The sequence below is a fragment of the Stenella coeruleoalba genome, assembly GCF_951394435.1.
Source record: "Stenella coeruleoalba genome assembly, chromosome: X".
NCBI lineage: Eukaryota > Metazoa > Chordata > Mammalia > Artiodactyla > Delphinidae > Stenella > Stenella coeruleoalba.
Genome location: NC_137152.1, coordinates 59,814,530 through 59,827,628, shown reverse-complemented (window position 1 = coordinate 59,827,628; position 13,099 = coordinate 59,814,530). Strand labels below are relative to the sequence as shown.

The window sequence follows — 13,099 nt, the reverse complement described above, 5'->3', positions numbered from 1 at the left end:
CAGTTTTTAAAGGTTAAATGCTAAATATAGTATCTAGTTCTTTAAATGTTAAATTGAGTATAAAACATTTTTATCAAAGGAGATTCTGGCTTTTACCCTCCACCAGTGTCAGTTTGGCAGGCCTGCCTTTTCTTTCCTTGAAAGTTACAAGTTCTGTAGTTGTCACTATCTTATTCATACCTACAATTTGAGAATCTGGATATATTTATCAATGCTCTTTGGCAAGGGTTATGTACTCTTGACCTAAAAATCTGATATGAGGTGGTATGTGAACTTCATTCAATAGCTCTCTAGTTACTCATCAAATATGTTGCATTTTTTTCTTGTGTAGTTTGGGAAGAAAGAGGCTTTAAATTTGAAAATAGAAACTTTTTTGACCAGGAATATTGTTTATTTATTAAGAATCTAGACTTATTTAAGTAATAAAAGGAATTTTTTCATAGCTTTTTGAGTGGGTCCTGTGACACTTAAGTATTCTAGTGACATTTTATTTCCAGATATTATGAAACTCAAGTTCAAAGTGATGGCAAGCAAACTATTTTGAAACATGGCAAATCCTTGCCCCCACCTCTAGGCAAAGTCTTGATTGTTTTTTAAAAATTTTATTTTCAAGGTTGAATTTCAGAATTAATGAAACGGAAATTTTTGTCAGCTTACCAAATACTTTAAACTTCTAAATAGATTAACTTAAACTTGTAGTTTATCATTAATTTTATTTTATTAATTGAACTAGTCATTTTGAAGCTCAAACTAATTTAGGTTGTTAGCTAGAATATAGACCATGCTTTTCCCAGCTTGTAAGCTTTTTCACTTATTTAAGGAAAAATAAAGTTTAGACAAAGAAAAGTAAAGGTACACATTTGGATGTAATTTAAACCTCATTTTGATGACTGTTGGCCTAGTGATTATAGATTCTGTTCCAGTATTGTTTTCAATAATAGTGTTACTATAGCAACTAATATAAATGCATGCTTCAAGGGGAAAAAACAAAAAACCTCTCCACGATTATATTGTATATTGGGATGAAATTTTTCTTTATTAACTTTTATAACTTGCTCTAGATTTTGCAAAACTTTTTCCCAAAGAAATATTCTGAAGATCTTGTTACAAATACTTTTTTGCCCTCTTAATCTCATCAAGTTTCTTGTATTGACAGTATGCTGCAATTAATTTAAATGGGAAAGATGTAGAAACAGTTTGTATCAGAAATCCTGTATCTTCTTTCTGTTATTTGTGTCTTACACAACACTCTGGAAGAAAGAAAGATTTCTGCTTTCATGCTTCTGAAATGTATAAATGAATCTTGTTCCTATAAAAGTCAGTTAACTTTTATGTAATGTCTTTTCTTTGTTAAAATGAAGATAGTGGTAAACATACTCGTCTGAGTCCTTGAGTATTGTCGGCATATTATTGTATGAACAAGTGGTTCATATAATAATACATTAAAATTTTTTAAATTAATTAATTTATTTTTGGCTGCATTGGGCCTTTGCTGCTGCGGCAGGCTTTTTTCTAGTTGCGGTGAGTGGAGGCTACTCTTCGTTGCAGTGCACGGGCTTCTTTTTGTGGTGGCTTCTCTTGTCGCGGAGCACAGGCTCTAGGCGCGTGGGCTTCAGTAGTTGTGGCTCATGGGCTCTAGAGCAGAGGCTCACGGGCTTAGTTGCTCCGTGGCATGTGGGATCTTCCCGGACCAGGGCTTGAACCTGTGTCCCCTGCATTGGCAGGCAGATTCTTAACCACTGTGCCACCAGGGAAGTCCCTAAAATTTACCATTAACCTATTTCATTACAGATTTGGTAATAATTAAAAACTAGAAGTGGCATAAATGTCTTGATAAACTCTGAAGAGAATAATTAAATAGATGATAAAGTGTATCTATATAATGTTCACACCTTGCAGCCATTAAAAACAATGAAAGTTTGTATTTAATGTAAAATAATGTTCATGGAAAGATATTAAGGCAGAAAGGTAGGTTTTAAATATAGTACAATCCCATTTTTATGTGAAAATGTGTGCACACACGTGTGTTAAGTGTAAATGTGTGGCGGGATATACAACAAATGTTACCAGTAGTTATCTCTAGTTTTTATAATAGATATTAACATCGTTTCCATTAAAATTTTTAAAAATTCTTTGAAAAGAAGGGAGTGCTGTAGCCAGTAGTAGCAATATGATTGATTTTTTGGCTTGATGTTAGCAGGGAGGTAATGTTTTAGGAAAAGGGTCCAAATTTTTTTAATGATAGAAAGCTAAGTCACATGCACTTTTCCTCTGACTTGTTGACATTTTAGTTGACTGTGGGTCAAAATGAAAGTTATTGCATGGGCAGAAGCTGAACCTCTATCATAATCTGACCTTAAAATTAGGCAATCATGTTTGACTTGATAGCATAGATCTTAAATCTGGAATTGGTGGGGAGAAGATATTTAAAGGTTTTAGAATGGGATTTCCTGAAATGAATATCTCCTGAAGATGAGAATGGTAAAAATAGTTCACGTCAGGTTCAGGCTAAGCATGAACTGGCCTTTCACAAGTTTTTGTCTAAGAATTGTGTTTGTTTCAGTTTTTATATTTTCTTTTATTAAAAAATTAACACATACTTGTTTTTAAAAACTTCAGAAAGAACAAAGGTGTTAAAAAGAGAAAAAATAGACCTACTTAAGTTTTTCCTTCCCCTGGAATCCTTTAGGGAATTTTCTTTTTTTAAGAGAATAGATCTGGGAAATAGAGGGCACTATACCTCAAGAAAACAGTCATTCTTTACAGTGTGATAGAATAATCACTGGATAGGAGTCAGGAAATTTATCTTCTAGTCCCAGCTAGTCCTTAGCTCTGTGATTGGAAAAAGGTTACTTTGCCTCTCTGGACATCAGTTTCTACCAATTTCAAGATGATAAGTTTGGACTTTGAAATTACAGGATGCTAAGGACTAACTTGATAAAGCTCCCTGAAATCACAGACACTTTTTAAAAGGGTGTATATGGGTGTGTTTGTGTGTATGTGTGTGCATGTATGCACACTGCATACATGCATTTCTGGAAAGGTTTTTCTCTAACCATAAAAAGTAGTTAATGTATGGATCGTGGTATTTATAATTGAGAAATAAACATTACACTTGATTGACATAGTGTTTATTTCCAAATAATTGGGTATTTCATTTATTCCTGCTATTCTTATCTCATCCTGTTACATATGTGATGGTAGAATATTTCATCCATGTTTAACTTATAGTCATAACTAGATTAAGTTATTATCCAGTATTACGGAGAAACCACACAGCTGAAAAATAAATTCAGTTCCTAGCACACAGTTCTCCTGGTCTTTCCCTTAGGTTGCTGTCTTAGAGAAATGAAGTGATTTTTGACTATGGTTAAGAACATCACGTATTGTTAGACAGAAGTAAAATTAGGGACTATCTATAGAACATTTCTACCTTGTAATTTATTTGGTATTTTGTAGAACAGCTAACTTTCCTAATTGTACTTGGCATGGTCACTTGCTAAAAATATTAGTCAATGTTATCTGGTTTTATTACATACCTCTCTCCTGAGTCATGCTTGGGGGGTAAGCATGGGAGACACACATCTAAGAAAGCATTATCTTTTAACAGAATTTAATTCAGACTGCCCTATCTCCCTGCCTGCCTGGTCAGTAACTCTGAACTTTGGAGATCTATCTAGTGATGATAAACCTGTTCTATATGTCATAGGCCAGAGAAGTCAGCTTTGATGGCAGACTTCTACACTGGTGCAGGAGAGAAATGTTTACTTAACATTTTAAAAGAATAAACTTATTAACATATATGTGTTCCACCAGTAGACTTTCTTGAGCCCTCTTGCTTGTATGGTCTTTTAATGTTTTCAACGAAAGAAATAGCACATGCCTTCAAAATGAATTATAAAATCTCAATTACAGCTGTATGCATTAAGAAAATCAGTTCCTTTTCTTTCGTGAAATTATGAAGTGATTATTTATTGAGGTAGCAAGATAAAAAGTTTGTTAACATGATGCCAAATATCAGAATGTTTGGAATTGGTGTCAGCATTTGCTCTTGTACAGAAAAAAACTTAGGGCCTCATGAGCTGAATTTTTCATCTTGAGTTATTTAACAAACATTTGAGCCCCTACCCTGTGTTGGACGCTATACTCTAGGTATGGTTGAAGATGTAAAGACAAAATTCTTTTCATAGACAAAAGTCTATGCTAAACTTATGGAGGCATTAAGCATTATTAGATGCAGATTAAGTTTAAATTTAATGTGCTATATACCTCGCTGTACCTTCCTTTGGCCAGTCAAATATTATTTACGTTCTTTCACTAAGTTCACACTCAATTTAGAAAGTGTGTTCTAAGGAAACTTGCTGTTAGAAGCTATGGAAAATCCTTTTGTAAAGTGAATTAATTTGCCTTTTATATATCCAGGTTTTCATCTTTTATTTCTTAATAAACAACTTGTGAATATTTTAATTTTTTATTAGCAAGTAACATACCCATGGTTCACTTTAACCCCCTGCCCCCCAAATCTCCGTTTGTGTGTGTCTCTCTCATAATCATAATCACACAGAGCAGGAGTTTGGTGTTCTTACTGAGTATATAAATGATCCCAATTTTTAAGCTTTTAGTTTTTTTAACCTTAAAAGACTGGCTTAAGACATTATGACTTTTAAAAAAGACACTATGATAATAAATTGATAAACAGTGTATATCAGTTTAAATTTGAACCGTGTGTCCTTACAGTGTAATTTATATTTGACCTTCTTACAATTGAAATATAAGGATTGTATGTTCCAGTTAAACTGTTCTGTAGCTGTTTTGATTAATTTAAATTTAGTTTTTGTTAGTATAGTGGTTGGTAGCTGAAGTGATTATGAAAATAAAGTTGTTAAACATGTAAGAACAGGAGTAGCCATGATTTTTAGCACATTCATTCAGTGTTATCTCTGAGTTAAGCAGACTTCTGTTAGCATTTTTTTATCAACTCAGAACAAAGCACAAAACAAAATGCATATGAAAAAGTTAGAAAAAAGTTGGAGGAAAAAACCTTGAAAGATGAAAAGTAGTCATTAAAAAATTGAGCCCCTAAAACATGCTGTATAAACATAACATTCTTACGTAAGGGGCTGGTGTTGCATGTATTGTGAATGTTTTCTAGGTAATTTATCATATATATCAGAAATATGTATAGCAGCCAGTTTCTAGCTTCTAGTCTAACAGTAGGCCAAAGATCTATGGAGATATGATCCAGAGGGAGAAAATAATTATTATTTCAACCCCTCTAAACAGGACACCATACTTGCAGAACTTCTTCAAATACATAAAGAACACATTGTAGGATATCATGAACATGATTCTCTTTTGGACCACAAAGAAGAAGAAGAGTTGACTGAAGAAGAAAGAAAAGCAGCTTGGGCTGAGTATGAAGCAGAGAAGAAGGTAGTTCATTTGAAATGCTTTTTTTTTATGTTAGTCATTTAAAAGAACAGTGGGGGAAGAAAAACGTCACATTTGGAACAGGTAGTAATGTAGTGAATCTTCAGGAACAGAGTCTCCAAGTAGGAGACTCTGTTTATGGGCTTTTCGGTACCTTTGGTGATAGAGTGGGAGGAGAGGAGAGAAGAAAATATTTTCCCCTTAAAGAGTAGTAACCTCATTTCTGATTAGCACTTGCTAAATTGAGAGATTAGTGGGAAGCTATATATTTAGCATCACTTAACTTCCATCAACACCCTCACAGTAGTAACAGACATATAGGAGCTTAGAGTTTGGAGGTAGGAGTAAATGTTGCTTTTAGCATGTGTACCATGAAATCTAAGTTTTGACTGATTATCAGAACACAGAAAGACTCCATTATTAGACATTAGTGTCAATCTCCAGCAGCAACTTTATTTAAAATAGTTCCACATCTGTTTTAAACACCACCCCCACTTGAGCAAAAATATGCCTGAGCATATGGGAAACCTTATCCTAATGCCTGAATCCTTTTTAAACTCATTGTACCAAACTTCTTTAACGTTGTGATTTTAGTAGTCTCATCAGAATTCTCTGAGTTGCCCCATTCTGTGGGAATTATCAGAAAAAGAGTACACCTTTAGGGGTTAAAGCTTTCTATGTAAGAAGATCTTGGTTTCGGGTGAAAAGGGTGTTTTGTTTGTGTGTGAAAGAGTGTTAATAATTTCCTAGATCTGAGAATGTGGATTTTTTTCTAAACCAGTAGGTGATGTAGAATTTCAAGTTTTAAATCACAATGTGGAAAGTGCATATTTTTTTGTTTTTAGGGACTGACCATGCGTTTCAACATACCAACTGGGACCAATTTACCCCCTGTCAGTTTCAACTCTCAAACTCCTTATATTCCTTTCAATTTGGGAGCCCTGTCAGCAATGAGTAATCAACAGCTGGAGGTATGTTGTGAAGTACAAAAGTAGTTTAACTTGAATTAAAGGCAATTTCAAATGCCCTGTTGTTGAAGGTTCCCTATGCTGGAATATCACATTCTCCAAAAGATTACCTCTGAATAGACCAAGAAAGTTTTCTTTTATTTGTTGACCTTTTTGAACCAGCATAGTATAATAAAATGTGGTTTGTTCAGAGCACAAGGGAATCAGGCCTTGAATTAATGTAGTTTGAATAATTTTAATTAAGGAACAATAGAGCAGCTGACTGGCTAGGGAAATAGCACTTTCTTCAGTTATAAAATATTTTGAATAAACAGGATAAATACACACATTGATTTATATTCTAATGCAGTGTAGATGCAACATTAAGTATACGATAATGCACAGTATTTTGAAATAAGTAATTGAAAACTAGAATCAGTTATGATTTAAATAAGAAGGACTAGGTTTTAATATACCAATAATTTAATAATTTAATCTGTGGTTTTCTTTTTAAAAATGTGTTTATGGAGTCATTTAAATTATTAAAATATTGGTGCAATAGAACCCAAACTTTTATCTTCCTAACAAGACCCTCACTGATGAGTTTTACTCCATTTTATTGATGCTGAATTTTGCTGTTCTTTTCAATTATTTAAAGAGTTTTAAGACCAAGTGCTATAAATTGGCAAGAGAAAGGATCCCTATACTTTAAAACTATGCTGTCTTTTACATGCCCTTATAAAGTTATTTCTTGCATTCTTCTAGGACCTCATTAATCAGGGAAGAGAAAAAGTTGTGGAAGCAACAAACAGTGTGACAGCAGTGAGGATTCAGCCTCTTGAAGATATAATTTCAGCTGTAGTAAGTTAATTGGCAGTTGTTTATTCCAACTTGCAGTTTGTGTTCTCCCCCCTCCATTTGTTTTAATTTTTAATTGTTGTTTGACTCATTACTTCCATGGGGAAAAGAGCGTAATCCTTATAACGTGATTTGCAACAGTAAAATACTAATAAACTGGAATATAGTGCCAAGCTATATGTAATTCAGTTTTACCTGGATGTTGGCACAAAAGAGAAATGTAAAATCTAAGAATTTGGAAATCAGTTAATCATAGAAATGTGTGCATTGTTTACATAAATGTACTTTAATTACCAGTTGCATGAATTAAATCCAAATAGTTTTATTCCAGACATAGGTAACCTTTGTACAATAGTGGACAACTTAGTACCCGGCTTTTACATCATTGTCTTCTTTAGAAAAGAGTAAAGGAAAAGGAAAAAAAAAACTTAAAAAATCCTCAGTATCTTTAAGTACCTTAATTATTTTTTCTCAACTCTACTGCAATAAGGAGTAAATAGAAACTTTTCTTTTAGTGGAAGGAAAACATGAATCTCTCAGAGGCCCAGGTACAGGCGTTAGCATTAAGTAGACAAGCCAGCCAGGAGCTTGATGTTAAACGAAGAGAAGCAATCTACAATGACGTATTGACAAAACAACAGATGGTAAGAATTTGGACTATCTCTAGGTTATGTTTAATTTTCTTGAATTTATAATAATCAGTTTGTGTGACATCTGTGTCAATAACCATTCCCTCATATGGACGGATGGATGGTCATTGGTTATTCCCAGAGAAACTTTATCTAAAAACCTAGTAATGTCAAATAAAGGTAATGTCTTTTGTTGCAAAGGAGCAACAACTTCCCAAATGGGTCTCCTTGAAGTTTACATAGACTCTCTTTCCTATAATTTTATTTTTGTATATTCTGGACATCTAAAAAGGGATTTTTGCCAGACTTTTTACCACATTTACTATTTTAAAACAACTTCCACAAATATGTATACTTTTTAATATATTTAATTTGAGATAAAAAGTGGAGCTATAAATGATACATGACACAGGTTCCTACTAAATTATGTAATTCTTTAAAAGACTAGCATATTCCAGGATCCTTGATCATCTTTCCTAGCATGGTCTTTGCCAGCCATCTGCCTTGCACTGGGAAATTTCAACTCTTGACACCAGGGAATCAATTTCTGTGGCATGAATTTTACTTAGAAAGCACTGTAGAATTATGTGGTTTTAAATTATCTTAGGAAATTTGAGCCATTCCAAGTAGGAATTATTCCCACTGCAAGTGCCTTTTCCCTTGGGTGTTTGTCACTAAAACTGTTTGTCTGTCATCAGGTGAAATATTCAAAAGAATGACAAAGAAAGGAGACTTGACAAAAAAGTGCTGTAACTAATACTTGAGACTAATCACAGTGCAGGATGGGTTACTATGGCAACTAACCTGAATGCTGCTTGCACTACAATAGTCAAGTCATTAAGAGAATTTAGCCCTAAATGGTGTTACTAACCGGTTTCTACAGTAATGGTCCTGTGAATGCCATCAAATTAGTAATGGTGATAACAATAATGTGTTTCCCTTTTGGTATGGTACCCCCTTAACAAATTGATTTTAACTCAAAACTTGATACTGCCTCTTTGAGACAGGTCATGCACTTGTAACAGCTCTCTTTTCTCTCTTTAGTTAATCAGCTGTGTTCAGCGAATACTTATGAACCGAAGGCTCCAGCAGCAGTACAATCAGCAGCAACAGCAGCAAATGACTTATCAACAAGCAACACTGGGTCACCTCATGATGCCAAAGCCTCCAAATTTAATCATGAATCCTTCTAACTACCAGCAGATTGATATGAGAGGAATGTATCAGTCAGTGGCTGGTGGTATGCAGCCACCACCATTACAGCGTGCACCACCCCCAATGAGAAGCAAAAATCCGGGACCTTCCCAAGGGAAATCAATGTGATTTTGCACTAAAAGATTAAAAGATTGCTAAAATCATAGAAAGATCTTTTATTTTTTTAGGAATCAATGACTTAACAGAACTCAACTGTATAAATAGTTTGTTCCCCTTAAATGGCAATCTTCCATATTAGTTTTAAATTTTTTTAATAGGGCATACCATTTCTTCCTGACATTTGTCAGTGATGTTGCCTAGAATCTTCTTACACACACTGAGTACAGAAGATCTTTCAAATTGTTTTCAGTGAAAACAAGTCCTTCCATAACAGTAACAACTCCACAGATTTCCTCTCTAAATTTTTATGCCTGCTTTTAGCGACCATAAAATTGTCATAAATTAATGGATTTATGAAAGAATACAGATTTATATATTCATTCTTTACATATAAAAACACACAGCTGAGTTCTTAGAGTTGATTCCTCAAGTTACAAAATACTTTTGTATTAATCCATTTCTTGATTAAAGTGATTGAAATGGTTTTAATGTTCTTTTGACTGAAGTCTGAAACTAGGCTCCTACTTTATCGTGTCTGTGACTGAAAATTAGAAACTAAGGGTTATCTTTGACACAGAATTGTGTGCAATATTCTTAAATACTACTGCTCTAAAACTTGGAGGAGTCTTGCAGTTATCTTAGCATTGTATAAACAGCCTTAAGTACAGCTTAAGAAGAGAATTCCTTTTTCTTCTGTAGTCTTTCTGCCATTTTTTATTTTCAGTTATACGTGCTGAAATAATTACTGGTAAAATTTCAGGGTTGTGGATTATCTTCCACACAAGAATTTTCTCTCTCCTGGCACTAATATAAAGCACATCTCTTAACTGCTTGGTGTCAGTGCTAGTGCTTCATCCTGTTGCTGGCAGTGGGATGTGGACTAACAAAATCAAGTTCTAGCATTTTAGGAGGTTAAGGATGATGTTGTGGTTGTTAGCTTCACACCCTGTTTTATAAACAACATCAAAATGGCAGAACCATTGCTGACTTTAAGTTCACATGAGGAATGTGCTTTAAAACAATTCCCAGTACTGTCAGTATTGTGAAATAATTCCTCCTAAAGATAAGGTTCACTGGCTTCTATGCTCTTCTTTTCTCTCATCAGTATGTTCTTTTTTCCCAACTACATTTTCTTACGTAAATTATGTTTCAAAGCTCGATTTTTTTTTTCAGTTTAGATCTGTGAGGCAATTTTCTGATCAAAATTAATTAATCTCTAATGCCCTTTTATGAGGTTTTACTAGAAAGTCATTACATTGTCATTTTTCTTAATCCAGGCCTGTAAAAATGACTTATAAGCTTATTCATGTACAATTTGGTTGCTTGAGTTTCTTAAAGAAAAAGATTGTTAGACTATGAGAGTCAACTCAACATGGCAAAACTATTTTTGAGATGGTGACGTAACATGTAGTGGAAATGGCCAACGAATTCCAAAAAAGAGAAAGCTGGGTGGAGGATTTGCTCTAGGTATCACTGGATTAGAATGAGGAATGAGTTTAACATTAGCTAAAACTGTTTTGAATTGTTAGGATGATTAAGAGATTTCCACTTTGATCATGAAAAACTAGTGGTAAACATCCAAGAGTACTAAGTTTGTCATATAGAATTTTGAGGTTTGGTGGATCCACCCTCCACCTTCCCGTGGTGAGTTATCACTAACAAATTCCATGTATTTGGATATTATGCCAGCCATATAATCAAGTTCATTCAATTGGTGTGTGTGGGGGGGGTGTTTTTACTTTAGAAGAAATGAAAGAGACAAGATTTATGAGATAAATATTTGAAGACAGTATACTTTGGCCAACTGTTATCAGTTGGTATTTCTACAAGTCCAGAATACTTTAAACCTGATTTACTAGACCTGTGAACTTTCATCATGGTCTGATTGCTTGCTCAAAGACATAGGTGTCAAAATTTTAGGCAACCTTCTAAACCTTTTTCATCATTAATGAAACTATGACTTAAAGGATAATACATAGAAGAATGATTTGGAAATAAGAAAGTTTGAGATAAAACTTGGACCACTTTGCATACTCTTCTTCACTTGACATTTTAGCTACATAATATGTACTTTGAGTATAACATCAAGCTTTAACAAATATTTAAAGACAAAATCACATCTATAAGATACTAAAAGGCTCATTTTTATATTTGTTTTAGATGTTTTAAATAGTTGCAATGGCTTAAAAAATGACGATTTAAAATGTTGCTTGTAATACAGTTTTGCCTGCTAAATTCTCCACATTTTGTAACCTGTTTTATTTCTTTGGGTGTAAAGCGTTTTTTGCTTAGTATTGTGATATTGTATATGTTTTGTCCCAGTTGTATAGTAATGTTTCAGTCCATCATCCAGCTTTGGCTGCTGAAATCATACAGCTGTGAAGACTTGCCTTTGTTTCTGTTAGACTGCTTTTCAGTTCCGTATTGAGTATCTTAAGTACTGTAGAAAAGATGTCACTTCTTCCTTTAAGGCTGTTTTGTAATATATATAAGGACTGGAATTGTGTTTTTAAAGAAAAGCATTCAAGTATGACAATAATACTATCTGTGTTTTCACCATTCAAAGTGCTGTTTAGTAGTTGAAACTTAAACTATTTAATGTCATTTAATAAAGTGACCAAAATGTGTTGTGCTCTTTATTGCATTTTCACAGCTTTGAAAATCTGTGCACATATTGTTTCATAGAAAATGTATAGCTTTTTATGTGCTATTTAATGGTGGTTCTTTTGCACATTTAGTTATTTAATATTGGGAGGTCAAGAAGTTTGGTTTTTAAATCTGTTATATACTAAATTCTGTAAAAGGAGATCTCAAACCTCAAAAATAATTTACATCCCAGGAAGTCTATGTGTGTTTGTGTTAGTTTTGGTTGTCTGTGTGTAATCCAGTACCATTTCCTGCTTCCCAACTGCTGCGTCACTCATTTAAGTCAAGCAGAGCTACAACTCCACACTTGATACAAAAGCTGCTTACTATCCCGGAGCAATAGCAGGTTGATGGAAACCTTGTTACGTGACCTCCAAAGAAGGTGAATATTTTGTAGTCTTCCCTTAGCTATGCCCATTCTCCCTCTAGTATCATAAAATCAGATACATATTTCTGTACCCTAAACAAAACTTTAAAGAATTAATTACATACCCCAGTAAAAATCGTTTCCTTTGAGGGTGGCATGTTGTGAGATATTTTAACAGTAAAATAGGTCATCCTTTTACGTGCTTATTTCACGAAAAATTATGTTCAGGTTATTCCCCACCTTAGTTCACCAGACTTAATCTCAAGTGACTTTTGGCTATCTCCAAATAAAATCTACCCTTAGAGATGAAAATTCTTCCACCGTTGATTTTTTTTTCAAAAGTATGTAATCTTTGCCAATCTCAAAGGAGTGACCAGAAATGCTTTTTGTCTGTGCAACATTTTATATATGCTGTTATATGGAAGTGAATAAAAATTTAAAAGCCAAAATATATACTGTTTCTAAGCTCAATATCTGCCAGGTAACCAAACTGCCCACATCACTCATGTTGGATCTAATAAGGGAATGGCCTTTGCGGCCCCTAGTTTTACTCCCTAGAGTATGTACTACCATAAAATTTCTATACAATATATACTGCCACCCTCTCTTTGGAATAACCTTCCTGAAACCATTGTGCCTACTAGGCTGACTATGGAAATCACTCTTCCTCCCCCCACTCTAGGGATCTGTCTTTCTGATAGTGACCACTGCATACCTTCACCAAGGGATGTGTGACAAGGAAGGCAGCATATAAATTGACATCTCTATTAAAAACAATAAAGATAAAGCTTTAAAGGAATGAAAGGGTGAGACAAATCCTAAAATACTCCTCTTTTAATACTCAGAACTGCCACATTTTCCAAGCAGTCTACCCAGCAGCACTCTTCCGCATTCTATTCCTGAACATT

The 13,099-nt window shown here is 34.0% G+C and overlaps 1 protein-coding gene across 13 annotated transcripts in view; it reads left to right on the top strand.

The window, feature by feature from the left end:
* ATRX (ATRX chromatin remodeler) overlaps window positions 1-12,745 on the top strand; it is a 249,450-nt gene extending 236,705 nt beyond the window's left edge. For all 13 annotated transcript variants that reach the window (XM_079910006.1, XM_079909999.1, XM_079910009.1 and 10 more), the window contains 5 exons: window positions 5,284-5,433; window positions 6,276-6,401; window positions 7,143-7,238; window positions 7,751-7,879; window positions 8,909-12,745. In XM_079910006.1, coding sequence (XP_079766132.1) covers window positions 5,284-5,433; window positions 6,276-6,401; window positions 7,143-7,238; window positions 7,751-7,879; window positions 8,909-9,187 — 780 coding nt within the window. In that variant the 3' untranslated portion in view covers window positions 9,188-12,745. The remainder of the gene's footprint in view (window positions 1-5,283; window positions 5,434-6,275; window positions 6,402-7,142; window positions 7,239-7,750; window positions 7,880-8,908) is intronic.
* The last annotated feature ends 354 nt before the right edge of the window (window positions 12,746-13,099 follow it).